This window comes from Salvelinus alpinus, chromosome 3 (genome assembly GCF_045679555.1).
Source record: "Salvelinus alpinus chromosome 3, SLU_Salpinus.1, whole genome shotgun sequence".
Classification (NCBI taxonomy): Eukaryota; Metazoa; Chordata; class Actinopteri; order Salmoniformes; family Salmonidae; genus Salvelinus; species Salvelinus alpinus.
The window spans coordinates 548241-575871 of record NC_092088.1 but is presented as its reverse complement, the minus strand read 5'-3'; the positions used below and the strand labels follow the sequence as shown (position 1 = coordinate 575871).

Sequence of the window (27631 nt, the reverse complement as noted above, 5' to 3'; positions counted from 1 at the left end):
TAATACAACAAATATTGTGGTTAAACTAAAAATACACTAATTGATTTAAAAAATATATTTTTTTCTATAAAATTTAAAAAAATATATATAATCTTTGTAAATTATATAAATAGGACTGGTGGAGTTGTCACACATGCAGCTAACACAAATATATGGAAATGTCTGTTTTTACCCAAAATTACAACCAACTAATTGCAGCATTACCACAAAAATGGAAGAGGCAAGTAGAAGGGGGAGGAAGTAAGGAACTTGTCTGTCGGCCCTGCATTAAAGACCAAAATTAGTTAAATAAAATTATGATAAATAAAAATATATACCAGTTTCATTTAAGGACCAAAAAATTGACATCTGTGCCATATAGATGACAAAATAGTTGGGAAGAGATTTTCGATGTACCGATTCCATGGCACTTGGTTAATGAATTGACACGCAAAACGACGCCGGATTCAAAACTTAAATGAACAGAATGTTATATTTATGGGGGATACAACCTTCCCAGCTCTGCAGATTTCTTTGAAGCTAGAAGCCGCCTCTTAATGAGTTCCGAGAGCCGATCTGTTATCCAACCATTATTATTATTAGTGTTTGCGAATAGCACTGTCTGTGACCATAATCCCTAAGTCTAACAGTATTTTACCGACATGTTAATTATTCAAGGATCCTTTCTTTTCTCTGTGCAGGAGTTATTTTAAGATGCATGCACCATTGATGGGCTATCAGCAGGACAATATACTCTTACCGAGTCCACCAAATGCCTTGTTTTCTAACCACGTCTGGATGGTTCCATATCGAATTACTATGTGAATAAATATCACTGAATGACAGAAATAGTGGAATAAAGTAGGCTACTGGAACACCCAAAGTCATCCAATTGTTAAAATAGGATTTTAAGCACCCGCGTGTGGTCAACTATTTCAGCACCGTTTCGCGCAGCTCTTTTCATTTTCACTGAATCTCCGTTTGGTTATTGGTTAAAGATGTTAGTCTGTCCCCCTCCGCAACACACCACTATCTAGCGGGCTTCTGGGCATCTCCGTCTCAGATCCATAACCCACTGTGTGGTAGAGTAAAGATCAGGTGATGAGGTTTGGAATATATCATCCAGGTCCTAGTTAAATGTTAAAAGTGCAGGAGTACCCCAGGGATCAATGTTGGGACCAATTCCATTCAAATTCACTAAATGTTCAGTTCACTTCCTGAATTGACTAAATTAAAAATGGAATTCACCCCAGCCCTGTTCAGGATCATTTGGACATGGGGAGTACATTTCTGGAACAATGTCAATCTTCAGGCCTGTTGGTCTGATTGAAAGGAGTTTAGCTCCAGCCTACATTAATCATTAGTCAAACACAGACGCTTACAACGAGACCTTGTTGTTCACTAATTAAGTTGTTTCCACAGTAGTCTCAGTCTCAGAACCTTCCCTAACGTGTCTGGTTATTGGCTAAACATCTTGGAGTAGAATCAAGACCCCGCCTCCGTAATGGCACCCTATACATTTACATTTAAGTCATTTAGCAGACGCTCTTATCCAGAGCGACTTACAAGTTGGTGCATTCACCTTATGATGTCCAGTGGAACAACCACTTTACAATAGTGCATCTAACTCTAAGGGGGGGGGGTTAGAAGGATTACTTTATCCTATCCTAGGTATTCCTTAAAGAGGTGGGGTTTCCCTGTATAGTGCACTACTTTAGACCAGAGCCCTATGGCACCCTATTACCTATATAGTGCACTGTTTAGGGAATAGGGTGCCATTTAGGACACATGCATACTCTCTAACTTGTATGGTTAAAAGTGTCTGGGATAGTGTAAAGACCCCCGATGGCTCAATCCAATCAAAACCACATTGAAGTATTTACACAATAGCTATTTTTCCCATGGTCCAATAAACTGACTGATTTCAGGGTACTGTATAAAAGCCCAAAACTACTTCACAGATACAGTATGTTTCCACTTTTCAGAGTATGAAGTGTGTGTGCAGATGCTGTGTTAATACTATGGCGGATAGTGTTAATCTCTTAAGCATTTTAATTGTTAGTCTAAACCGGTTGTTTATGAAGCATGTGACAATACATTTTTCTATCGATTTGATTATATAACCTCAGGATCAAACGTTTTATTCATTCACATATTTTACTCAGAACATGACTCCAAAACGGTGACAGTTTAAATTATCTTTTCATAAAAAATATTTAATAAATATTGACTTTCAAAATATTGCCAGAATTGCAACATCAACACATAATACATTCTCATAACACAAGGGTGGAAAAAAAGGACAGGAAATGAATGTTGCCATGATCTCGTAAAGAGAAAACATGTCCGTCTTAATAGTTGAAACAGAAACAAAAGAACAGTCTTCCGGCAGCATAGAGCACTACCAAGCAGGGTCAATGCTTTAGCTCGCTAAATTGACTAAATATTTATAAAACAAACTTTTTTTTTCTTTTTTTGAAAAATAAACTTGAACATTGTCCAACTGGGTCAACAACCAAAAAAACAAGTTTTATCTTTCTCATTGTCCACTGTTTCTAGATTTTTATGAAATATCACATATAATTAATTACAAATGAGTGAAAGTTTCCCTTCCTAAAAATAATGAAGTATGTTAAGCAGCTTTTCCGTGTTTTAATGGTGTGGGCATAAAATATATTCATGTGAGTAGACCGCAGCCAATGAGGAAACAGGAAGCATTTTTTTTTTTTAAACGGTCCGTTTGAGGTGTTTGTTCTCTACCAATTTATGGTCACAAATACCAGTATAGGATGAGACAACATTATCTGGGTGTAAGTATATGGACACTAACATCACCAGTTATGTCTGGTGGTTAATTAATTACAAATTTAGCTAACTAAATGATGCTGCTTCGTAGTACACCCCTCAAGAGTCCCAGGGCCCACAATTCATAGTGCTGGTCTAGGATCAGTTTTGCCTTTCAGATAATGAATACAATTTATATGAACAGGCAGGACCTGATCCTAGATCAGCTCTCCTATTCTGAAAGAATGTATGAATACAGGCCCTGTTCGGTTTCATGCAATGGATTTGACAGCACAAACCGATCCGGGACTGTTGACCCTCTACCATTCAAGTATGATTGGGTTACCTCCCAAATGGCTCCCTATTCCCTTTATAGTGCACTACTTTTGACCAGGGTCCATAGGGAATAGGGTGCACTACTTTAGACCAGGGCCCATAGGGAATAGGGTGCACTACTTTTGACCAGGGCCCATAGGGAATAGGGTGCACTACTTTAGACCAGGGCCCATAGGGAATAGGGTCCACTACTTTAGACCAGGGCCCATAGGGAATAGGGTGCACTACTTTTGACCAGGGCCCATAGGGAATAGGGTGCACTACTTTTGACCAGGGCCCATAGGGAATAGGGTGCACTACTTTTGACCAGGGCCCATAGGGAATAGGGTGCACTACTTTTGACCAGGGCCCATAGGGAATGGGGTGCACTACTTTTGACCAGGGCCCATAGGGAATAGGGTGCACTACTTTTGACCAGGGCCCATAGTGAATAGGGTTCACTACTTTAGACCAGGGCCCATAGGGAATAGGGTGCACTACTTTAGACCAGGGCCCATAGGGAATAGGGTGCACTACTTTTGACCAGGGCCCAGAGGGAATAGGGTGCACTACTTTTGACCAGGGCCCATAGGAGATAGGGTGCACTACTTTTGACCAGGGCCCATAGGGAATAGGGTGCACTACTTTTGACCAGGGCCCATAGGGAATAGGGTGCACTACTTTTGACCAGGGCCCATAGGGAATAGGGTGCACTGTGGGACAAGTCCTTGGTCTAGCTATGACTTTATGCGTGATTGATGCGTGATTGGCAGATATACTTGTTTTCTGAGTATGTGATGAGTGACTTATGATGCTGCTAAAGGCTTTTTGTTCAATTAGTCACAAGGAAAATGTCTGCCACTACACTCTCTGAATCGTTTACAACCCAAAGCAACCATTTATTTGTATTTTGTTTTAATTTCTTCTTCCCTTCTAAGCAACAATGGACGCTGTAGAATCATTAAAAACAAAACAAACAAATAATAAAAATATTTCAGGCAACAACAAAAAAAAATGAATTTTTTTGTGAAAGAAATAAACAAGTTCATCGTCAAAAAAGAAACTAAGCCGTCAAAACCTTCCATCTAGAGACAGAACATATAAATAAAAAGGAATTATATCTTAAGGCTCTTGATTATTATTTAAGTTAATAAATCAAAATATACACAATGATTAATAAAAATAAAAGAAATGTACATATCTACACATTCTAAACCGACACAAATTCTTCATATTGCAACTGCTGACATGGACAACACCCGCCCTAAAAGAATAAATAATTCTAAAGTTGTACTTATTTTGGTTTAATTTCATGACATTGCTGTGGTATGAAAGCTGAAAAGGCAAACAAAACTAGTTTATACCTACTAGAGGAGAGAGAGAGAGAAATACATTAAAACTATGTGTGTCTAAAATGGCACCCTTATTCCCTACATAGTGCACTACTTTAGACCAGGTCCCATAGGGCTCCACTCAAAAGTAGTGTGTTATATTAGGGAATAAGTGTAGTGTTGAAATGTGAAAACACAACACCTCTTATCCTGCCAACCAAAGCAACCTTTTCTGCCAGTGTTAAATTATCAGGAGCAACGTCTAACAGAGCAACCTATTCCCTACAACGTACACTTGGCCCATAGGGCTCTGGTCAAAAGTAGTGAGCTAAATAGGAAACAGGGTGCCACATCTGACGCACCCAGGGATTCATTATATCCCAAAAAAACAAAAAAATTGTAGTCACAGAATAATGACGTAACAGTTTAGGAACTACAAAACTACAAATCCCAGAACACTCCCCCTGGTCCTCTTCAGCATGATCAAAGGGTTTGGGTTGCACGGCAACACAGTGTCTACAGAGCGTGTCAGAAGGACCACGTTGCCGGGATGACCATAACGTCCAGGAAGGGGAATTCTTTACACAGCGTTTTATTTCCTGCCTCCAATGTCACTTCCTGCTATACGATGTAGTCCATCCTGTTCATGCTGTGTGCCGTCTCCAGGACCCTGTTGTCCTGTTTATTAGTCCAGTTAGGATGTTTGGAACTGGGCTGCACCGTGGTCCTGCCGTCCCCGTCGTTGGGCCCGTTGGCCCCCAGGCCTCCATTGAGGCCCCGGTCTTCCCGCTCCACCAGTGTGTAGGCAGGTTGTTTGGCTGTAACGGCGAAGCGTCCTTTATTCCCCATATGTCTCTCTTTATCGTTGTCCTCCTCGCCCTCCGGGGGGTGGTGTGTCCGTACCTTGGCGACGATCGAGTTCTTATCCTCGTAGTCCTTGACGACCACCGATGTTGTAAGATGGCCGCCGCCTCCGGCGTGTTTCTCGTTGATGGGGTTCTTGATCTGGTTGAGCTGCTCGCGCACATTGTTGGTTGTGTTGTCTTCGGTTGCCGCGGACGACAAGGCTCCGTTGCCATGGTGACTGCCATGTTTCCGACGGCGACGCACGCAGTAGAGGAAGACTGAGACCAACGCCAGGATCCAGAGGAGAATGAAGACAGAGGACAGCAGCGGCACTAGGTAGTCTGGATAGGAGAGAAACAGGAATTCGTCAACCATTTCATTGTTAAGAAAGACTACAAATGAGTCTGTCCTGAAATATAGAAGTCATGTAACTTGAGGTCTACTCCTACTAAAGGTTATAAACGTCAACATAAAGACTGTCTACTCCTACTAAAGGTTATAAACGTCAACATAAAGACTGTTTCCTCCTACTAAAGGTTATAAACGTCAACATAAAGACTGTCTACTCCTACTAAAGGTTATAAACGTCAACATAAAGACTGTCTACTCCTACTAAAGGTCTTGCTCTTCTGTCTGCAACATGCAGCCTCTCATCCTCCTCTCCCTCTCTCCATCATCCTCTCCCCATCTCTCCATCATCCTCTCCCCATCTCTCCATATCTCTCCATCCTCCTCTCCCTCCCTCCCTCCATCCTCCTCTCACTCCATCCTCCCCTCACTCCATCCTCCTCTCCCTCCCTCACTCCATCCTCCTCTCCCTCCCTCACTCCATCCTCCTCTCCCGCCCTCACTCCATCCTCCTCTCCCGCCCTCACTCCATCCTCCTCTCCCTCCCTCACTCCATCCTCCTCTCCCTCCCTCACTCCATCCTCCTCTCCCTCCCTCACTCCATCCTCCTCTCCCTCCCTCACTCCATCCTCCTCTCCCTCCCTCACTCCATCCTCCTCTCCCTCCCTCACTCCATCCTCCTCTCCCTCCCTCACTCCATCCTCCTCTCCCTCCCTCACTCCATCCTCCTCTCCCTCCATCCTCCTCTCCCTCCCTCACTCCATCCTCCTCTCCCTCCATCCTCCTCTCCCTCCATCCTCCTCTCCCTCCATCCTCCTCTCCCTCCCTCACTCCATCCTCCTCTCCCTCCATCCTCCTCTCCCTCCCTCACTCCATCCTCCTCTCCCTCCATCCTCCTCTCCCTCCCTCACTCCATCCTCCTCTCCCTCCATCCTCCTCTCCCTCCATCCTCCTCTCCCTCCCTCACTCCATCCTCCTCTCCCTCCATCCTCCTCTCCCTCCTCTCCCTCCATCCTCCTCTCCCTCCCTCACTCCATCCTCCTCTCCCTCCATCCTCCTCTCCCTCCCTCACTCCATCCTCCTCTCCCTCCCTCACTCCATCCTCCTCTCCCTCCCTCACTCCATCCTCCTCTCCCTCCCTCACTCCATCCTCCTCTCCCTCCCTCACCCCATCCTCCTCTCCCTCCCTCACTCCATCCTCCTCTCCCTCCCTCACTCCATCCTCCTCTCCCTCCCTCACTCCATCCTCCTCTCCCTCCATCCTCCTCTCCCTCCCTCACTCCATCCTCCTCTCCCTCCATCCTCCTCTCCCTCCCTCACTCCATCCTCCTCTCCCTCCATCCTCCTCTCCCTCCCTCACTCCATCCTCCTCTCCCCATCTCACTCCACCCTCCTCTCCCTCACTCCACTCCTAGCCAAGTTCCAAAACCTTTCCACATGAATGAAACCCTGGCTACAGCTCAAGGCTGTTAGACCTGCATTGCATTACTGATAGAGGACTGGACCTATGAGCACTGGTCAAAAGAAGTGTACTTGATAGGGGATAATTTAGGACTCAGATTGAGATATGTTTTTTCCAGTAGAAGGTTAGAACTCAGGACAGTTCCTCAGTGTCATTTTCAATTTTTTTCTCTCTTATTAACCTCTCTCCCTCATCTCTTCCATCCTTCCTACTACAAGTGTGTGCAGTTCGAAAGAGAGCGAGACAAAGAGAGCGACAGACAGACAGATAGAAAGAGACCAACAGAGAGACAGAGAGCGAGAGCAAATCAAATTTGATTGGTCACATACACATGGTTAGCAGATGTTAATGCGAGTGTAGCGAAATGCTTGTGCTTCTAGTTCCGACCATGCAGTAATAACCAACAAGTAATCTAACAATTCCACAACTACTACCTTATACACACAAGTGTAAAGGGATAAAGAATATGTACATAAAGATATATGAATGAGTGGTGGTACAGAACGGCATAGGCAAGATGCAGTAGATGGTATAGAGTATGGGCAGCCTGATCATAAACAACAACAGTTGTGGTGCTTACCGGTGTGTGTGTGTGTGTGTGTGTGTGTGTGTGTGTGTGTGTGTGTGTGTGTGTGTGTGTGTGTGTGGTAGATGTAGTGTGTGTTTCTCAGCGGCAGCTGTCAGTGGAGGTTTTGTCGTAAAACTAAGACCGTCGCCGAAACAAAGACTGTTCTGCCGAGTTGTTACTTCACATCACTCTCTCTCCCTCGAGTATCTTTACCTAGTTATTTAGACACACTCTCATTATGCCCTTTTGTAGCTTTGCCAACTGTGTTTTCTATACCTGTTCCCACCTGTCCCTGTAGGCTTTACAGACACTCCCCACCCCTTGGCTGCAACCCTTCTAATTTAGTGTACCCTACACGCACAACCCATGTGGAATTACGGGTCTCTGGCAGCGTTTGGAACTCCTGATCTGCGGTCAAGAACACTGAGTTCATCTCAGCCTATGCTGCCATTTAGTCTGTTGACTTTCTGGCCCTGACGGAGACATGGATCACCCCAGAGAACACTGCTACTCCAGCTGCTCTCTCTTCATCTGACTACGTGTTCTCTCATAGTCCGAGAGCAGCTGGTCGTCGCCGGCGGTGGCACAGGGCTACTCATTTCTCCTAAGTGGAGATTTTCTCCTTTCTCCCTGACTCACCTGTCCATCTCCTCATTTTAATTCCATGCTGTCACTGTCACTTGTCCACTCAAGCTTAACATTGTCATTTATCGCCCACCAGGTGCCTTTGGAGAGTTCCTCAATAAGCTTGACACCTTGATAAGCTAATTTCAAGGTTCTACGCTCTTCGTACTTGGCGACTTCAACCTCCCGACGTCAATCTTTGATTCATTTCTTTAAAACCTCTTTCCCCTCCTTGCCTCTTGACCTTTCCCAGTCTCCTCCATTCACAAGGCAGGTAATGTGTTTGACTTCATCTTCACTAGAGGCTGTTCTCCTACTAATCTCACTGTAACCTCCCTCCAGGTCTCTGATCACTACTTAGTCTCTCTCTCTCCCTCCCTCCATCTCCCTCCTGATTCTGCATCTTCGACCCTACTCTCCTCCCTTTCTGCATCCGATGACTGGCACTGTCCCCTTTCCTCCCGGCCAGCTCGGTCCTCCCCTCCTGCTCCGTGGCTGAGTGACTCATTGTGAGCTTACAGAACAGGGCTGCGGGCAGCTGAGCGAAAATTGAGGAAAACTAAACTTCCGGGGGACCTATCATCCTTTCACTCCCTCTCTACCTTCTCTTTCTCTGTATCCGCTGCTAAAGCCAATTTCTACCACTAAATTTCAAGCTTCTGCCTCCTCTCTGTGGACGACACAGAGAGTCAACCACTCACTACTGTCAACCACTCAGCCTATTGAGTCCACTGGTCTCACTCATTCACTCAGCCTATTGAGTCCACTGGTCTCACTCATTCACTCAGCCTATTGAGTCCACTGGTCTCACTCATTCACTCAGCCTATTGAGTCCACTGGTCTCACTCATTCACTCAGCCTATTGAGTCCACTGGTCTCACTCATTCACTCAGCCTATTGAGTCCACTGGTCTCACTCATTCACTCAGCCTATTGAGTCCACTGGTCTCACTCATTCACTCAGCCTATTGAGGCCACTGGTCTCACTCACACAGAACTACCCTAAGCCTTGACCTCTTTCTCCCCTCTCTCCAGTTGACATCCTGGGACTAGTGAGGTCTGTCTGACCAACAACCTGCTCGCTCGACCCCATCCCTGGAGATCTTCTCCCATTCCTCACTTCCCTCATCAACTCATCCTTGACCAATGGCTGCATCTCCTCTGACTTCAAAAAATGAACCGAGTTGCTCCCCCAACACCCGACTCATCTGACGTCAAAACCTATGGATCTGTATCCCTTCTTTCTGTCCTTTCCAAAACACTTGAGCGAGGCAGTTAACCCACTGTTCCCTGGGCGCCGAAGACGTCGACAAGACAGAACTGCTCTTCATCCCGGGGAAGGCCTGCCAGCTCCAAGACCTGTCCGTCACGGTTGACAACTCCACAATGTCTCCCTCCCAGAGTGCAAAGAACCTTGATGTGCCCCTGGACAACACGCTGTCGTTCTCTGCAAACATCAAAGCAGTGACTCGCTCCTGCAGGTTCATGCTCTACAACATCCGTAGAGTACGACCCTACCTCAAACAGGAAGCGGCGCAGGTCCTAATCCAGGCACTTGTCCTCTCCCGTCTGGACTTCTGCAACTCTCTGTTGGCTGGTCTCCCTGCTTGTGTCATCAAAACCTCTGCAACTTCTCAAGAACACTGCAGCCCGCCTGGTGTTCAACCTTCCCAAATTCTCCCATTTCACCCCACTCCTCCTCACACTCCACTGGCTTCCAGTTGAAGCTCCGATCCACTACTAGACCATGGTGCTTCACTACAGAACAGCAAGAGGAACTGACCTTCACTAGCTTCAGGCTCTGCTCAAACCCTACACCCCAACCCGAGCACTCCGTTCTGCCACCTCCGGTCTCTCGGCCCTCCCACCCCTACGGGAGGGCAGCTCCTGCTCAACCCAAGCTCTTCTCTGTCCTGGTACCTCAATGGTGGAACCAGCTTCCCCCTGAAGCTAGGACAGCAGTCCCGTCCCATCTTCCCCCTGAAGCTAGGACAGCAGTCCCTGTCCATCTTCCCCCTGAAACTAGGACAGCAGAGTCCCTGTCCATCTTCCCCCTGAAGCTAGGACAGCAGTCCCTGTCCATCTTCCCCCTGAAACTAGGACAGCAGACCCTGTCCATCTTCCCCCTGAAACTAGGACAGCAGAGTCCCTGTCCATCTTCCCCCTGAAGCTAGGACAGCAGAGTCCCTGTCCATCTTCCCCCTGAAGCTAGGACAGCAGAGTCCCTGTCCATCTTCCCCCTGAAGCTAGGACAGCAGAGTCCCTGTCCATCTTCCCCCTGAAGCTAGGACAGCAGTCCCTGTCCATCTTCCCCCTGAAGCTAGGACAGCAGAGTCCATGTCCATCTTCCCCCTGAAGCTAGGACAGCAGAGTCCCTGTCCATCTTCCCCGTGAAGCTAGGACAGCAGAGTCCCTGTCCATCTTCCCCCTGAAGCTAGGACAGCAGTCCCATCCCATCTTCCCCCTGAAGCTAGGACAGCAGTCCCTGTCCATCTTCCCCCTGAAACTAGGACAGCAGAGTCCCTGTCCATCTTCCCCCCTGAAGCTAGGACAGCAGAGTCCCTGTCCATCTTCCCCCCTGAAGCTAGGACAGCAGAGTCCCTGTCCATCTTCCCCCCTGAAGCTAGGACAGCAGAGTCCCTGTCCATCTTCCCCCCTGAAGCTAGGACAGCAGAGTCCCTGCCCCTCTTCCCCCTGAAGCTAGGACAGCAGAGTCCCTGTCCATCTTCCCCCTGAAACTAGGACAGCAGAGTCCCTGCCCCTCTTCCCCCTGAAACTAGGACAGCAGAGTCCCTGTCCATCTTCCCCCTGAAACTAGGACAGCAGTCCCTGTCCATCTTCCCCCTGAAACTAGGACAGCAGAGCCCCGTCCATCTTCCCCCTGAAACTAGGACAGCAGAGTCCCTGTCCATCTTCCCCCCTGAAGCTAGGACAGCAGAGTCCCTGTCCATCTTCCCCCTGAAGCTAGGACAGCAGAGTCCCTGTCCATCTTCCCCCCTGAAACTAGGACAGCAGAGTCCCTGTCCATCTTCCCCCTGAAGCTAGGACAGCAGAGTCCCTGTCCATCTTCCCCCTGAAGCTAGGACAGCAGAGTCCCTGTCCATCTTCCCCCTGAAGCTAGGACAGCAGAGTCCCTGTCCATCTTCCCCCCTGAAGCTAGGACAGCAGAGTCCCTGTCCATCTTCCCCCCTGAAACTAGGACAGCAGAGTCCCTGTCCATCTTCCCCCTGAAGCTAGGACAGCAGAGTCCCTGTCCATCTTCCCCCTGAAGCTAGGACAGCAGAGTCCCTGTCCATCTTCCCCCTGAAGCTAGGACAGCAGAGTCCCTGTCCATCTTCCCCCTGAAACTAGGACAGCAGAGTCCCTGTCCATCTTCCCCCCTGAAGCTAGGACAGCAGAGTCCCTGTCCATCTTCCCCCCTGAAGCTAGGACAGCAGAGTCCCTGTCCATCTTCCCCCTGAAGCTAGGACAGCAGAGTCCCTGTCCATCTTCCCCCCTGAAGCTAGGACAGCATGGTCCCTGCCCATCTTCCCCCTGAAACTAGGACAGCAGAGTCCCTGTCCATCTTCCCCCTGAAACTAGGACAGCAGAGTCCCTGTCCATCTTCCCCCTGAAACTAGGACAGCAGAGTCCCTGTCCATCTTCCCCCCTGAAGCTAGGACAGCAGAGTCCCTGTCCATCTTCCCCCCTGAAGCTAGGACAGCAGAGTCCCTGCCCATCTTCCCCCTGAAACTAGGACAGCAGAGTCCCTGCCCATCTTCCCCCTGAAACTAGGACAGCAGAGTCCCTGTCCATCTTCCCCCTGAAACTAGGACAGCAGAGTCCCTGCCCATCTTCCCCCTGAAGCTAGGACAGCAGAGTCCCTGCCCATCTTCCCCCTGAAACTAGGACAGCAGAGTCCCTGTCCATCTTCCCCCTGAAACTAGGACAGCAGAGTCCCTGTCCATCTTCCCCCTGAAACTAGGACAGCAGAGTCCCTGTCCATCTTCCCCCTGAAACTAGGACAGCAGAGTCCCTGCCCATCTTCCCCCTGAAGCTAGGACAGCAGAGTCCCTGCCCATCTTCCCCCTGAAACTAGGACAGCAGAGTCCCTGTCCATCTTCCCCCTGAAGCTAGGACAGCAGAGTCCCTGCCCATCTTCCCCCTGAAACTAGGACAGCAGAGTCCCTGTCCATCTTCCCCCTGAAGCTAGGACAGCAGAGTCCCTGCCCATCTTCCCCCTGAAGCTAGGACAGCAGAGTCCCTGTCCATCTTCCCCCTGAAACTAGGACAGCAGAGTCCCTGTCCATCTTCCCCCTGAAACTAGGACAGCAGAGTCCCTGTCCATCTTCTGAAAAACGTCTGAAACCCGACCTCTTCAAACAGTATCTTAAATAATCCTCCTCCTCACCTCGACCCCACCCCCAAAGATAATACAAAGTAAACACTTAACCAGCACTTTCACCTGACCCCCCCTCCCCCACCCTTCTAGCTCGGACTCTACTGGCAGCTACGTTATTGAGGACACATTTAATTTCTATGTCTGTGATAGCTTGGTGAGACAACCACTTATCTTAAGGTGAATGCAGTAACTTTAAGTGGCTCTGGATAAGAGCGTCTGCTAAATGACTAACATGTACATGTGTGATTGGTACCTGTCTGGCTGTATCTGTGTGTGTGTGTGTGTGTGTGTGTGTGTGTGTGTGTGTGTGTGTGTGTGTGTGTGTGTGTGTGTGTGTGTGTGTGTGTGTGTGTGTGTGAGTGAGAGAATGAATCGTACCCGTCTGGCTGACGCTAGGCCTCCGCTGCACATGGACCTTGGCGATGGCGGTGATGATGCTGTTATTGCCATGGGGTTTAGACACCAGATCGATGATCCTATCTGTTATCTCCTTTATAGTGGATCTGTCCATCAGGTGGTCCTCTGTATACTGAAGAGAGAAGAGAGAGGGGGAGGTTATAATGGTTGGATATCTCTTATCCCCTTTATAGGGGATCTGTCCATCCACTGGTCTACTGTGTACTGGGGTGAGAGAGAGAAGCGAGAGAGAGGGGAGTATACTGGTTGGGTATCTGTTATGTCCTTTACAGGTGAGCTGTATCTTCTGTATACTGATAGAAAAACACTAGGGAGGGGGTATTTGAAATCATTTCACTATTCGAATAATATGACATTTTTGGATATCCGAATAGTAGAAAATGTATCTGCGTAGCCAGTCAGGTCTGCGTAGCCAGTCAGGTCTGCGTAGCCAGTCAGGCTACGCAGACTGGCTTTCTGCGTAGCCTGAGCGACTTGGCTGCCGCTTGCTTACATCATAATATAATTGCGTGCAGCAATGCCACAAAGATAAATTAGAGAAAGCCTTTTCATTGTTAACATAATTTTTTATGATTACTCTTGCAAGTATTGGAATACTAACTAATGTCTGTTGGGATGTTGGAATAACCGTGTCCCCTCCTACAAAACACTGGGAAAAGTGTGGTGTTTCTGCTTCATCAGGGCCCGTATTCATAATAGGAGTACTGATCTAGGCTCAGGTCCCCATCGCCATTTAATCTTACTCATTATGAGCTAAAAGGCAATATCTGATTCTAGATCAGCAGGAGATGTTTTATGAATACAGGCCCAGATGACGGAAAACCAAGAAAACGGAAAAAAAGGTTATTGGAGGTCTTGATACACAGTGTTTTCAGATTATGTCTATCGGGTTATGTCTATCGGGTTATGTCTATCGGGTTATGTCTATCGGGTTATGTCTATCGGGTTATGTCTATCGGGTTATGTCTATCGGGTTATGTCTATCGGGTTATGTCTATCGGGTTATGTCTATCGGGTTATGTCTATCAGGTTATGTCTATCAGGTTATGTCTATCAGGTTAAACTGGGTTTTGTTGTTTTCTGGCTTCAGCGAAACACCAAATCTCACAACAGCCAGCCACCGTATCTAATCTGTAACTATTATCCAGAGCACGGTGACAAATACAATTAAATAGAACACAAATTGAAAAAATAATGCACGTCTGTCTATGGCGTAACCAGGCCAGCCCAGCTCTGCTTGGCTACGTAGTGTGAAAAGGGTGACAGACTTATGAAGACTAAGGGAGATCCTTCATGCTTTACTTTTGCAGACACTATGTTTCATTTTCCTTACAGTCCACAGAAATGTGTATTTTTTTGCTTTTAACCCCAAGACACACTCACACAGGTGACAGGAAGTGACTTACGATGCTGAGATGGATCTCGTTGCTGGCGGAGGTTGAAGGGTCACAGGTTATGGAAACAGAATACTCAGAGGACACATTATTCAGCACATACAGTTGTCTCAGCTGCTTACACACTGCCTCGATACTCAGACCCTGAAGAGAGAGAGAGAGAGAGAGGAGAGAGTTACACACTGGAGAGAGAGACAGAGAGAGAGAGGAGAGAGTTACACACTGGAGAGAGAGACAGAGAGAGGAGAGAGAGAACGTTACACACTGGAGAGAGAGAGGAGAGAGGGAACGTTACACACTGAAGAGAGAGACAGAGAGAGGAGAGAGAGAAAGTTACACACTGGAGAGAGAGACAGAGAGAGGAGAGAGAGAAAGTTACACACTGGAGAGAGAGACAGAGAGAGGAGAGAGGGAAAGTTATACACTGGAGAGAGAGACAGTCTACCTGAACAGAGCAAAACTCAAATCATGAAATGCTACAGATGGAAGGAAAGTAGTGTGGAAACCAACCAAAACACAATTAGGCAACAACAAATTCAATCCCTTTTAGACAACTTCCTGGACAAAATGTTCCACTGTAACAGTGTAAACTTGGCAGTAGAAAACAAACAGGGAAGCTATCTAATCTAAACATTTAAAGCAGACAACTTAAGAAAATGAACAACAGTGACAAATGGTTTGATGGAGAAAGCAAAAACCTAAGACAAATTGAGAAACCTATCCAACCAAAAACATAGAGACCCAGAAAATCTGAGTCTACGCCTTCACTATGGTGAACCATTAAAACAATACAGAAATACACTTTGGTAAAAATAAACAGAACGTCAGAAATCAGCTCAATGTAATTAAAGAATCCATCGATTCTAACCACTTCTGTGAAAATTGGAAAACACTAAACAAACAACAACACGAAGAGTTATCTATCCAAAACGGAGATGTGTGGATAAACCACTTCTCCAATCTTTTTGGTCCTGTAACAAAGAACTAATAGCAAAAACATGATCAAATACAGATCTTAGAATCAACTATTAAAGACTCCCAGAACCCACTGGATTATCCAATTACATTGAATGAACTACAGGACAAAATACAAACCCTCCAACCCAAAAAGGCCTGTCGTGTTGATGGTATCCTAAATTAAATGATAAAATATACAGACCACAAATTCCAATTGGCTATACTTAAACTCTTTAACATCATCCTCAGCTCTGGCATCTTCCCCAATATTTGGAACCAAAGTCTGATCACCCCAATCCACAAAAGTGGAGACAAATTTGACACCAATAACTACGGTGGGACATATTCGTCAACAGCAACCTTGGGAAAATACTCTGCATTATTGTCAACAGCAGACTCGTACATTTCGTCAATGAAAACAATGTACTGAGCAAATGTCAAGTTGACTTTTTTACCAAATGACCATACGACAGACCACGTATTCACCCTGCACACACTAATTGACAAACAAATAAACCAAAACAAAGTCTTCTCACGCTTTGTTTACTTCAAAAAAGCTTTTGACTCAATTTGGCAAAAGGGTCTGTTATACAATTTTTTTTAAGTGGTGTTGGGGGAAAAACATTAAAATCCATGTACACAAACAAGCGTGTGGTTAAAATTGGCAAAAGACATATTTCCACAGGGCCGTGGGGTGAGACAAGGATGCAGCTTAAGCCCCACCCTCTTCAACATATATCAACGAATTGGCGACAGCACTAGAACAGTCTGCAGCACCCAGCCTCACCCTACTAGAATCTGAAGTCAAATGTCTACTGTTTGCTGCACCTAGATCTTCTGCACAGATTCTGTCAGACCTGGGCCCTGACTGAAAAACTATACATGCCTCGGCCTAAACATCAGCGCCACAGGTAACTTCCACAAAAGCTGTGAACGATCTGAGAGACAAGGCAAGAAGGGCCTTCTATGCCATCAAAAGGAACATGAAATTGACCTACCAATTAGGATCTGGCTAAAAATACTAGAATCATTTATAGAACCCATTGACCCTTTATGGTTGTGGGGTCTGGGGTCCGCTCACCAACCAAGAATTCACAAAATGGGACAAACACCAAATTGAGACTCTGCATGCAGAATACTTCAAAAATATCCTCAGTGTATAACGTAAAACATCAAGAACATTCAGACCCCTTGACTTTGTTCTAAAATTGACTAAATTGTTTTTCCCCCCTCATCAATCTACACACAATACCCAATAATGACATCACAATACCCCATAATGACATCACAATACCCCATAATGACAAAGCAAAAACACAGGTTTTTCTAAATGTATATATATAAAAAAAAAGAAATATAAATTTGCATAACTATTCAGACCCTCTACTCAGTACTTTGTTGAAGCACCTTTGGCAGCAATTACAGCCTTGAATCATCTTGGGTATGAAGCTACAAGCTTGTCACACCTGTATTTGGGGAGTTTCTCCCATTATTCTCTGCAGATCCTCTCAAGCTCTGTCAGGTTGGATGGGGAGAGTTGCTGCACAACTATTTTCCGGTCTCTCCAGAGATGTTAGATCGGGTTCAGGTCCAGGCTCTGGCTGGGCCACTCAAGGACATTCAGAGACTTGTCCTGAAGCCACAACTGCGTTGTCTTGGCTGTGTGCTTGTTTTTCAGAGTCAGTAGAAAGGCCTCTTTAGTGTTCTAAGTTTTCATAACTGTGACCTTAATTGCCTACGGTCTGTAAGCTGTTAGTGTCTTAACGACCGTTCCACAGGTTCATGTTCATTAACTATTTATGGTTCATTGAACAAGCATGGGAAACAGTGTTTAAACCTTTTACAATGAAGATCTGTGAAGTTATTTTGATTTTTACAAATTATCTTTGAAAGACAGGGTCCTGAAAAAGGGATGTTTCGTTTTTTTCTGAGTTTAGAAACATCTCAAGGATGATCAATGGAAACAGGATGCACCTGAGCTCAATTTCGAGTCTCATAGCAAAGGGTCTGAATACTTATGTAAATACGTTTTTTTTTTATACATTCGCAAACATTTCTAAACCTGTTTTCGATTTTTCATTTTCAAAACAAACTTTGTCACAAGTGTAGACTTTACCGTGAAATGCTTACTTTACAAGCCCTTAACCAACAGTGCAGCTCAAGAAGAGTTAAGAAAACTTTTTGTTTTAGTCTACTTGGTAAATGTTACAATAACAAAATGAGGCTATATACAGGGTGTTACGGTACTGAGTCAATGTGGAGGCTCTATACAGGTTGTTAAGGTACAGAGTCAATGTGGAGGCTATATACAGGGTATTACGGTACAGAGTCACTGTGGAGGCTATATACAGGGTGTTACGGTACAGAGTCAATGTGGAGGCTATATACAGGGGGGCCCGGTACAGAGTCAGTGTGGAGGCTATATACAGGGTGTTACGGTACAGAGTCAATGTGGAGGCTATATACAGGGTGTTACGGTACAGAGTCAATGTAGAGGCTATATACAGGAGGCCCCGGTACAGAGTCAATGTGGAGGCTATATACAGGGGGAACCGGTACTGAGTCAATGTGGAGGCTATATACAGGAGGCCCCGGTACAGAGTCAATGTGGAGGCTATATACAGGGTGTTACGGTACAGAGTCAATGTGGAGGCTATATACAGGGGGGCCCGGTACAGAGTCAGTGTGGAGGCTATATACAGGGTGTTACGGTACAGAGTCAATGTGGAGGCTATATACAGGGTGTTACGGTACAGAGTCAATGTGGAGGCTATATACAGGAGGCCCCGGTACTGAGTCAATGTGGAGGCTATATACAGGGGGTCCCGGTACAGAGGCAATGTGGAGGCTATATACAGGGTGTTACGGTACAGAGTCAATGTGGAGGCTATATACAGGGGGTACCGGTACAGAGTCAGTGTGGAGGCTATATACAGGGTGTTACGGTACAGAGTCAATGTGGAGGCTATATACAGGAGGCCCCGGTACAGAGTCAATGTGGAGGCTATATACAGGGTGTTACGGTACAGAGTCAATGTGGAGGCTATATACAGGGGGGCCCGGTACAGAGTCAGTGTGGAGGCTATATACAGGGTGTTACGGTACAGAGTCAATGTGGAGGCTATACAGTGGGGCAAAAAAGTATTTAGTCAGCCACCAATTGTGCAAGTTCTCCCACATAAAAAGATGAGAGAGGCCTGTAATTTTCATCATAGGTACACTTCAACTATGACAGACAAAATGAGGAAAAAAAATCCAGAAAATCACATTGTAGGATGTTTTATGAATTTATTTGCAAATTATGGTGGAAAATAAGTATTTGGTCAATAACAAAAGTTTCTCAATACTTTGTTATATACCCTTTGTTGGCAATGACAGAGGTCAAACGTTTTCTGTAAGTCTTCACAAGGTTTTCACACACTGTTGCTGGTATTTTGGCCCATTCCTCCATGCAGATCTCCTCTAGAGCAGTGATGTTTTGGGGCTGTTTCTGGGCAACACGGACTTTCAACTCCCTCCAAAGATTTTCTATGGGGTTGAGATCTGGAGACTGGCTAGGCCACTCCAGGACCTTGAAATTCTTCTTACGAAGCCACTCCTTCGTTGCCCGGGCGGTGTGTTTGGGATCATTGTCATGCTGAAAGACCCAGCCACGTTTCATCTTCAATGCCCTTGCTGATGGAAGGAGGTTTTCACTCAAAATCTCACGATACATGGCCCCATTCATTCTTTCCTTTACACGGATCAGTCGTCCTGGTCCCTTTGCAGAAAAACAGCCCCAAAGCATGATGTTTCCACCCCCATGCTTCACAGTAGGTATGGTGTTCTTTGGATGCAACTCAGCATTCTTTGTCCTCCAAACACGACGAGTTGAGTTTTTACCAAAAAGTTCTATTTTGGTTTCATCTGACCATATGACATTCTCCCAATCTTCTTCTGGATCATCCAAATGCTCTCTAGCAAACTTCAGATGGGCCTGGACATGTACTGGCTTAAGCAGGGGGACACGTCTGGCACTGCAGGATTTGAGTCCCTGGCGGCGTAGTGTGTTACTGATGGTAGGCTTTGTTACTTTGGTCCCAGCTCTCTGCAGGTCATTCACTAGGTCCCCCCGTGTGGTTCTGGGATTTTTGCTCACCGTTCTTGTGATCATTTTGACCCCACGGGGTGAGATCTTGCGTGGAGCCCCAGATCGAGGGAGATTATCAGTGGTCTTGTATGTCTTCCATTTCCTAATAATTGCTCCCACAGTTGATTTCTTCAAACCAAGCTGCTTACCTATTGCAGATTCAGTCTTCCCAGCCTGGTGCAGGTCTACAATTTTGTTTCTGGTGTCCTTTGACAGCTCTTTGGTCATGGTCATAGTGGAGTTTGGGGTGTGACTGTTTGAGGTTGTGGACAGGTGTCTTTTATACTGATAACAAGTTCAAACAGGTGCCATTAATACAGGTAACGAGTGGAGGACAGAGGAGCCTCTTAAAGAAGAAGTTACAGGTCTATGAGAGCCAGAAAACTTGCTTGTTTGTAGGTGATCAAATACTTATTTTCCACCATAATTTGCAAATAAATTCATAAAAAATCCTACAATGTGATTTTCTGGATTTTTTTTTCTCATTTTGTCTGTCATAGTTGAAGTGTACCTATGATGAAAATTACAGGCCTCTCTCATCTTTTTAAGTGGGAGAACTTGCACAATTGGTGGCTGACTAAATACTTTTTTGCCCCACTGTATACAGGGGGGCCCGGTACAGAGTCAGTGTGGAGGCTATATACAGGGTGTTACGGTACAGAGTCAATGTGGAGGCTATATACAGGGTGTTACGGTACAGAGTCAATGTGGAGGCTATATACAGGGGGGCCCGGTACAGAGTCAGTGTGGAGGCTATATACAGGGTGTTACGGTACAGAGTCAATGTGGAGGCTATATACAGGGTGTTACGGTACAGAGTCAGTGTGGAGGCTATATTTTATTTTTTATTTTTTTATTTACCGTTATTTTACCAGGTAAGTTGACTGAGAACACGTTCTCATTTGCAGCAACGACCTGGGGAATAGTTACAGGGGAGAGGAGGGGGATGAATGAGCCAATTGTAAACTGGGGATTATTAGGTGACCATGATGGTTTGAGGGCCAGATTGGGAATTTAGCCAGGACACCGGGGTTAACACCCCTACTCTTACGATAAGTGCCATGGGATCTTTAATGACCTCAGAGAGTCAGGACACCCGTTTAACGTCCCATCCGAAAGACGGCACCCTACACAGGGCAGTGTCCCCAATCACTGCCCTGGGGCATTGGGATATTTTTTTTTTTTTTTAGACCAGAGGAAAGAGTGCCTCCTACTGGCCCTCCAACACCACTTCCAGCAGCATCTGGTCTCCCATCCAGGGACTGACCAGGACCAACCCTGCTTAGCTTCAGAAGCAAGCCAGCAGTGGTATGCAGGGTGGTATGCTGCTGGCAGGGTGTTACGGTACAGGGTCCATGTGGAGGCTATATACAGGGTGTTACGGTACAGAGTCCATGTGGAGGCTATATACAGGGTGTTACGGTACAGAGTCAATGTGGAGGCTATATACAGGGTGTTACGGTACAGAGTCAATGTGGAGGCTATATACAGGGTGTTACGGTACAGAGTCAATGTGGAGGCTATATACAGGGTGTTACGGTACAGAGTCCATGTGGAGGCTATATACAGGGGGTACCAGTACAGAGTCAATGTGGAGGCTATATACAGGGTGTTACGGTACAGAACCAATGTGGAGGCTATATACAGGGTGTTACGGTACAGAGTCCATGTGGAGGCTATATACAGGGTGTTACGGTACAGAGTCCATGTGAAGGCTATATACAGGGGTCTGAATACTTTCAGAAAGCTCTGTAGGTAGGGCACCAGTAACTAGGCAACAGGATAGATAATAAACAGTAGCAGCATGTGATGAGTCAAGAGTTGGTAACAAAAAAGGTCAACGCAGATAGTTTAAATAGTTAACCAATTGGTACCCGGACTAACTATTTATCAGTCTTATGGAGGTAGAATCTGTTCAGGGTTCTGTTGGTTCCAGACTTGGAGGTAGAAGCTGTTCAGGGTCCTGTTGGTTCCAGACTTGGAGGTAGAAGCTGTTCAGGGTCCTGTTGGTTCCAGACTTGGAGGTAGAATCTGTTCAGGGTCCTGTTGGTTCCAGACTTGGAGGTAGAAGCTGTTCAGGGTCCTGTTGGTTCCAGACTTGGAGGTAGAATCTGTTCAGGGTCCTGTTGGTTCCAGACTTGGAGGTAGAATCTGTTCAGGGTCCTGTTGGTTCCAGACTTGGAGGTAGAAGCTGTTCCGGGTCCTGTTGGTTCCAGACTTGGTTCAGCAGTGCGGCTCGCCGTGCGGTAGCAGAGAGAACAGTCTAGGACTTGGGGTGGTTGGAGTCTTTGATCATTTTGTAGGGCCTTCCTCTGACACCGCCTGGGTATAGAGGTTTTATGGGTGTTCTTCCTCTGAAACCCAAACTACATCATCCATAACAGCTGTCAAGAGAATGAGTTAATACTGTGACCGCAATGTGGGATTATTGTAAGATGAATGTCGGAACACAGAGGAGATCATGTGAATCTAACAGGACCGCTGGCGACTCCGTCAACACACAAAGCGTCATCACTCTGCAGTTGCCTAACAAGCGTGACAGCTTTCGCTTCAGACAGTCTCTCCTCGTCCTCTACGAGTGGTTTAGCAGAGGGAACCTGGCACCATTCAGACAGGTGAAGCATGGTGGTGGTGGCATCCCTATGGTGAAGCATGGTGGTGGTGGCAGCATCATGTTGTGGGGATGTTTTTCAGTGGCAGGGACTGGAGGACTAGTCAGGATCGAGGGAAAGATGAACGGACCAAAGTACAGAGAGATCCTTGATTAAAATCCTGCTCCAGAGCACACAGGACCTCAGACTGGGGCGAAGGTTCACCTTCCAAAAGGACAACGACCCAAAGCACACAGCCAAGACAACGCAGGAGTGTCTTCGGGACAAGTCTCTGCATGTCCTTGAGTGGCCCAGCCAGAGCCAGGACTTGAACCTGATCGAACATTTCTGGAGAGACCTTAAAATAGCTGTGCAGGGATGCTCCCATCCAACCTGACAGAGCTTGAGAGGATCGGCGGAGAAGAATGGGAGAAACACCCCAAATACAGGTGTGCCAAGCTTGTAGCGTCATACCCAAGAAGACTGGAGGCTGTAATCGCTGCCAAAGGTGCTTCAAAAAAGTACTGAGTAAAGGGTCTGAATACTTATGTGATATGTCTAAAAAACAGTTTTTGCTTTGTCATTATGGGGTATTGTGATGTCATTATGGGGTATTGTGATGTCATTATGGGGTATTGTGATGTCATTATGGGGTATTGTGATGTCATTATGGGGTATTGTGATGTCATTATGGGGTATTGTGTATAGATTTAATCCATTTTAGAAAAAGGCTGTAACATAAAATGTGGAAAAAGTCAAGGGGTCTGAATACTTTCCAAATGCACTGTCTATGTACAGTATCTACCTCAATGACCTCGTACCCCTGCACATCGATTCTGTACTGGTACACCGTGTATATAGTTACTACTTATCGTTACTCATTGTGTATTTATTCCCTGTGTTATAATTGTTCTATATTTTTCTCTCTGCGTTGTTGGGAAGGAATCATTTCACTGTTACACTACACCTGCTGTTCACAACGCATGTGACAAATAAAATGTGATCTGATTTGGATGGAAACAGCACAGGGACACAAATGAAGAAAGTCCCCTTTTTGGATTCCTATAACGGAAACTGACTGAACCTTCAAGAGAAAGTTAGAGTGGAAAACTTTCCCTAACCGGTTTGGGATGAGTAGCTGGTTTAGCTCAGAGCGAGGTTTGGGATGAGTTGCTGGTTTAGCTCAGAGCGAGGTTTGGGATGAGTTGCTGGTTTAGCTCAGAGCGAGGTTTGGGATGAGTAGCTGGTTTAGCTCAGAGCGAGGTTTGGGATGAGTAGCTGGTTTAGCTCAGAGCGAGGTTTGGGATGAGTAGCTGGTTTAGCTCAGAGCGAGGTTTGGGATGAGTTGCTGGTTTAGCTCAGAGCGAGGTTTGGGATGAGTTGCTGGTTTAGCTCAGAGCGAGGTTTGGGATGAGTTGCTGGTTTAGCTCAGAGCGAGGTTTGGGATGAGTAGCTGGTTTAGCTCAGAGCGAGGTTTGGGATGAGTAGCTGGTTTAGCTCAGAGCGAGGTTTGGGATGAGTAGCTGGTTTAGCTCAGAGCGAGGTTTGGGATGAGTTGCTGGTTTAGCTCAGAGCGAGGTTTGGGATGAGTTGCTGGTTTAGCTCAGAGCGAGGTTTGGGATGAGTTGCTGGTTTAGCTCAGAGCGAGGTTTGGGATGAGTAGCTGGTTTAGCTCAGAGCGAGGTTTGGGATGAGTAGCTGGTTTAGCTCAGAGCGAGGTTTGGGATGAGTTGCTGGTTTAGCTCAGAGCGAGGTTTGGGATGAGTAGCTGGTTTAGCTCAGAGCGAGGTTTGGGATGAGTAGCTGGTCTAGCTCAGAGCGAGGTTTGGGATGAGTAGCTGGTTTAGCTCAGAGCGAGGTTTGGGATGAGTAGCTGGTTTAGCTCAGAGCGAGGTTTGGGATGAGTAGCTGGTTTAGCTCAGAGCGAGGTTTGGGATGAGTAGCTGGTTTAGCTCAGAGCGAGGTTTGGGATGAGTAGCTGGTTTAGCTCAGAGCGAGGTTTGGGATGAGTAGCTGGTTTAGCTCAGAGCGAGGTTTGGGATGAGTTGCTGGTTTAGCTCAGAGCGAGGTTTGGGATGAGTTGCTGGTTTAGCTCAGAGCGAGGTTTGGGATGAGTAGCTGGTTTAGCTCAGAGCGAGGTTTGGGATGAGTAGCTGGTTTAGCTCAGAGCGAGGTTTGGGATGAGTAGCTGGTTTAGCTCAGAGCGAGGTTTGGGATGAGTAGCTGGTTTAGCTCAGAGCGAGGTTTGGGATGAGTAGCTGGTTTAGCTCAGAGCGAGGTTTGGGATGAGTTGCTGGTTTAGCTCAGAGCGAGGTTTGGGATGAGTAGCTGGTTTAGCTCAGAGCGAGGTTTGGGATGAGTTGCTGGTTTAGCTCAGAGCGAGGTTTGGGATGAGTTGCTGGTTTAGCTCAGAGCGAGGTTTGGGATGAGTAGCTGGTTTAGCTCAGAGCGAGGTTTGGGATGAGTAGCTGGTTTAGCTCAGAGCGAGGTTTGGGATGAGTAGCTGGTTTAGCTCAGAGCGAGGTTTGGGATGAGTTGCTGGTTTAGCTCAGAGCGAGGTTTGGGATGAGTAGCTGGTTTAGCTCAGAGCGAGGTTTGGGATGAGTAGCTGGTTTAGCTCAGAGCGAGGTTTGGGATGAGTTGCTGGTTTAGCTCAGAGCGAGGTTTGGGATGAGTTGCTGGTTTAACTCAGAGCGAGGTTTGGGATGAGTAGCTGGTTTAGCTCAGAGCGAGGTGTATGTTTGTTCAGAACCCGGTCTGTCACAGTTGGCTGCGTTTACACAGGCAGTCTAATTTTGATATTTTTCCACTCTTTTGTCTTGACCAATCAGATCATGTCTCTTCTGCTGATATTTGGTCAAAAGATCAGAATTGGGCTGCCTGTGTAAACTCAGCCATATTGAGTTAGAGAGTGACAGAGGAGCAGGGCAGAGGGCTGAGGGCTGAGAGAGGAGGGCTGAGAGAGGGGGGCTGAGAGAGGAGGGCTGAGAGAGGAGGGCTGAGAGAGGAGGGCTGAGAGAGGGGGGCTGAGAGAGGAGGGCTGGGAGAGGAGGGCTGAGAGAGGAGGGCTGGGAGAGGAGGGCTGAGAGAGGAGGGCTGAGAGAGGAGGGCTGGGAGAGGAGGGCTGAGAGAGGAGGGCTGGGAGAGGAGGGCTGAGAGAGGGGGGCTGAGAGAGGAGGGCTGAGAGAGGGGGGGCTGAGAGAGGGGGGCTGGGAGAGGAGGGCTGGGAGAGGAGGGCTGAGAGAGGAGGGCTGAGAGAGGGGGGGCTGAGAGAGGGGGGCTGAGAGAGGAGGGCTGGGAGAGGAGGGCTGAGAGAGGAGGGCTGAGAGAGGAGGGCTGAGAGAGGAGGGCTGGGAGAGGAGGGCTGAGAGAGGAGGGCTGAGAGAGGGGGGCTGAGAGAGGAGGGCTGAGAGAGGAGGGCTGGGAGAGGGGGGCTGAGAGAGGAGGGCTGGGAGAGGGGGGCTGAGAGAGGAGGACTGAGAGAGGGGGGCTGAGAGAGGAGGGCTGAGAGAGGAGGGCTGAGAGAGGAGGGCTGAGAGAGGAGGGCTGGGAGAGGAGGGCTGAGAGAGGAGGGCTGAGAGAGGAGGGCTGGGAGAGGAGGGCTGAGAGAGGAGGGCTGAGAGAGGGGGGCTGAGAGAGGAGGACTGAGAGAGGGGGGCTGAGAGAGGAGGGCTGAGAGAGGGGGGCTGAGAGAGGAGGGCTGAGAGAGGAGGGCTGGGAGAGGGGGGCTGAGAGAGGAGGACTGAGAGAGGGGGGCTGAGAGAGGAGGGCTGAGAGAGGAGGGCTGAGAGAGGAGGGCTGGGAGAGGAGGGCTGGGAGAGGAGGGCTGAGAGAGGAGGGCTGGGAGAGGAGGGCTGAGAGAGGAGGGCTGAGAGAGGAGGGCTGAGAGAGGGGGGCTGAGAGAGGAGGACTGAGAGAGGGGGGCTGAGAGAGGAGGGCTGAGAGAGGGGGGCTGAGAGAGGAGGGCTGAGAGAGGAGGGCTGGGAGAGGGGGGCTGAGAGAGGAGGACTGAGAGAGGGGGGCTGAGAGAGGAGGGCTGAGAGAGGAGGGCTGAGAGAGGAGGGCTGAGAGAGGAGGGCTGAGAGAGGAGGGCTGAGAGAGGAGGGCTGAGAGAGGGGGGCTGAGAGAGGAGGGCTGAGAGAGGGGGGCTGAGAGAGGAGGGCTGAGAGAGGAGGGCTGGGAGAGGAGGACTGAGAGAGGAGGGCTGAGAGAGGGGGGCTGAGAGAGGGGGGCTGAGAGAGGAGGGCTGAGAGAGGAGGGCTGGGAGAGGAGGACTGAGAGAGGGGGGCTGAGAGAGGAGGGCTGAGCAGCTGGGTGGAGGAGGACAGTTAAGAGACAGCGTAGTGCACTATATGGAATAGGGGTTTGAGTTGAACAGTAGAAGAGGAGGGAGAAGGACTGTGACTCACCCTGGGCATGGTCTCTTTGGTGAACGTAAACGTGATGTTGGAGCAGCTGTTGTCGTGGTAACCGGAGCTGGGGTGACATTTGGTGGTTGGTGGGGAGGAGGGGTGGCACTCCCCAAGATTCAGACACGGCCGGACAAAACACTGCTCCTCCCTGATTGGTACACAGCTCTGACCAGACCGACACCCGGCCCCGCCCCCTCGACCTTTGACCCCACCGCTGACCCGGCACGACTTAGGACCACACCACATCTGGAACACAACGAGACAAAATACCCAATCAAGATCCAGACAAAAAGACTCAGAACCCTACCTGGGTTCAAGTAGTATTTATTTGATGTCAGATAGGCAGGTTGCACTTTTGTGACTATTCCATTGGTTCCATTGCACCAGGCAAGGTTGTTTGAGAGAAAACCCAGTTGGATGAAAGGTAAGAGTAGTTGGTACGTACCCTGGTACACGACACCTTCCCATTAAAACACTGACAGGTGTTGCAGTCCTCGTCCCACTTAGCTCCTTCAGGGGTCAGATGACCGTTCACCGAGCACGCTCTCTGTGTCACTGTGACGCAAAGACATACAACTATCAGAACAATGAAGGCTCTCCTGACAGACAGACAGCCTGTGTTAACCTGTCTTTCTGACAGACAGCCTGTGTCAACCTGTCTTTCTGACAGACAGCCTGTGTCAACCTGCCTTCCTGGCAGACAGCCTGTGTCAACCTGCCTTCCTGACTGTGTTAAGCTACCTTCCTGACTGACTGTGTTAACCTGCCTTCCTGACAGCCTGTGTTAACCTACCTTCCTGACAGACAGCCTGTGTTAACCTACCTTCCTGACAGACAGCCTGTGTTAACCTACCTTCCTGTCAGACAGCCTGTGTTAACCTGCCTTCCTGACTGTCAGACAGTCTGTGTTAACCTGCCTTCCTGACAGACAGTCTGTGTTAACCTGCCTTCCTGACAGACAGCCTGTGTTAACCTGCCTTCCTGACAGACAGCCTGTGTTAACCTGCCTTCCTGACAGACAGCCTGTGTTAACCTGCCTTCCTGACAGACAGCCTGTGTTAACCTGCCTTCCTGACAGACAGCCTGTGTTAACC

General features: G+C 47.7%; 1 protein-coding gene across 1 annotated transcript; it reads right to left on the bottom strand.

The window, feature by feature from the left end:
• Positions 1-2104: 2104 nt before the first annotated feature.
• Positions 2105-27167, bottom strand: LOC139569903 (protein jagged-1b-like). The gene is made up of 5 exons (XM_071391227.1): positions 26983-27167; positions 26535-26783; positions 14461-14592; positions 13016-13166; positions 2105-5596 (listed from the first exon to the last, which is right to left on the bottom strand). The coding sequence occupies exons 2-5, from the start codon at positions 26781-26783 to the stop codon at positions 5031-5033; spliced, it is 1098 nt and encodes a 365-aa protein (XP_071247328.1). The 5' UTR covers positions 26983-27167; the 3' UTR covers positions 2105-5030.
• Between the last annotated feature and the right edge of the window lie 464 nt (positions 27168-27631).

Bases quoted from the DNA above. Each gene is read 5' to 3' on its own strand.
- LOC139569903 (XM_071391227.1), bottom strand. From the start codon at position 26,783: ATGTGGTGTGGTCCTAAGTCGTGCCGGGTCAGCGGTGGGGTCAAAGGT. The intron at 14,593-26,534 runs GTGAGTCACAGT...CTCTCTCTTCAG, and splicing joins CCAAAGAGACCATGCCCAGG to GGTCTGAGTATCGAGGCAGT. The intron at 5,597-13,015 runs GTACGATTCATT...TCTCCTATCCAG, and splicing joins GCCTAGCGTCAGCCAGACGG to ACTACCTAGTGCCGCTGCTG.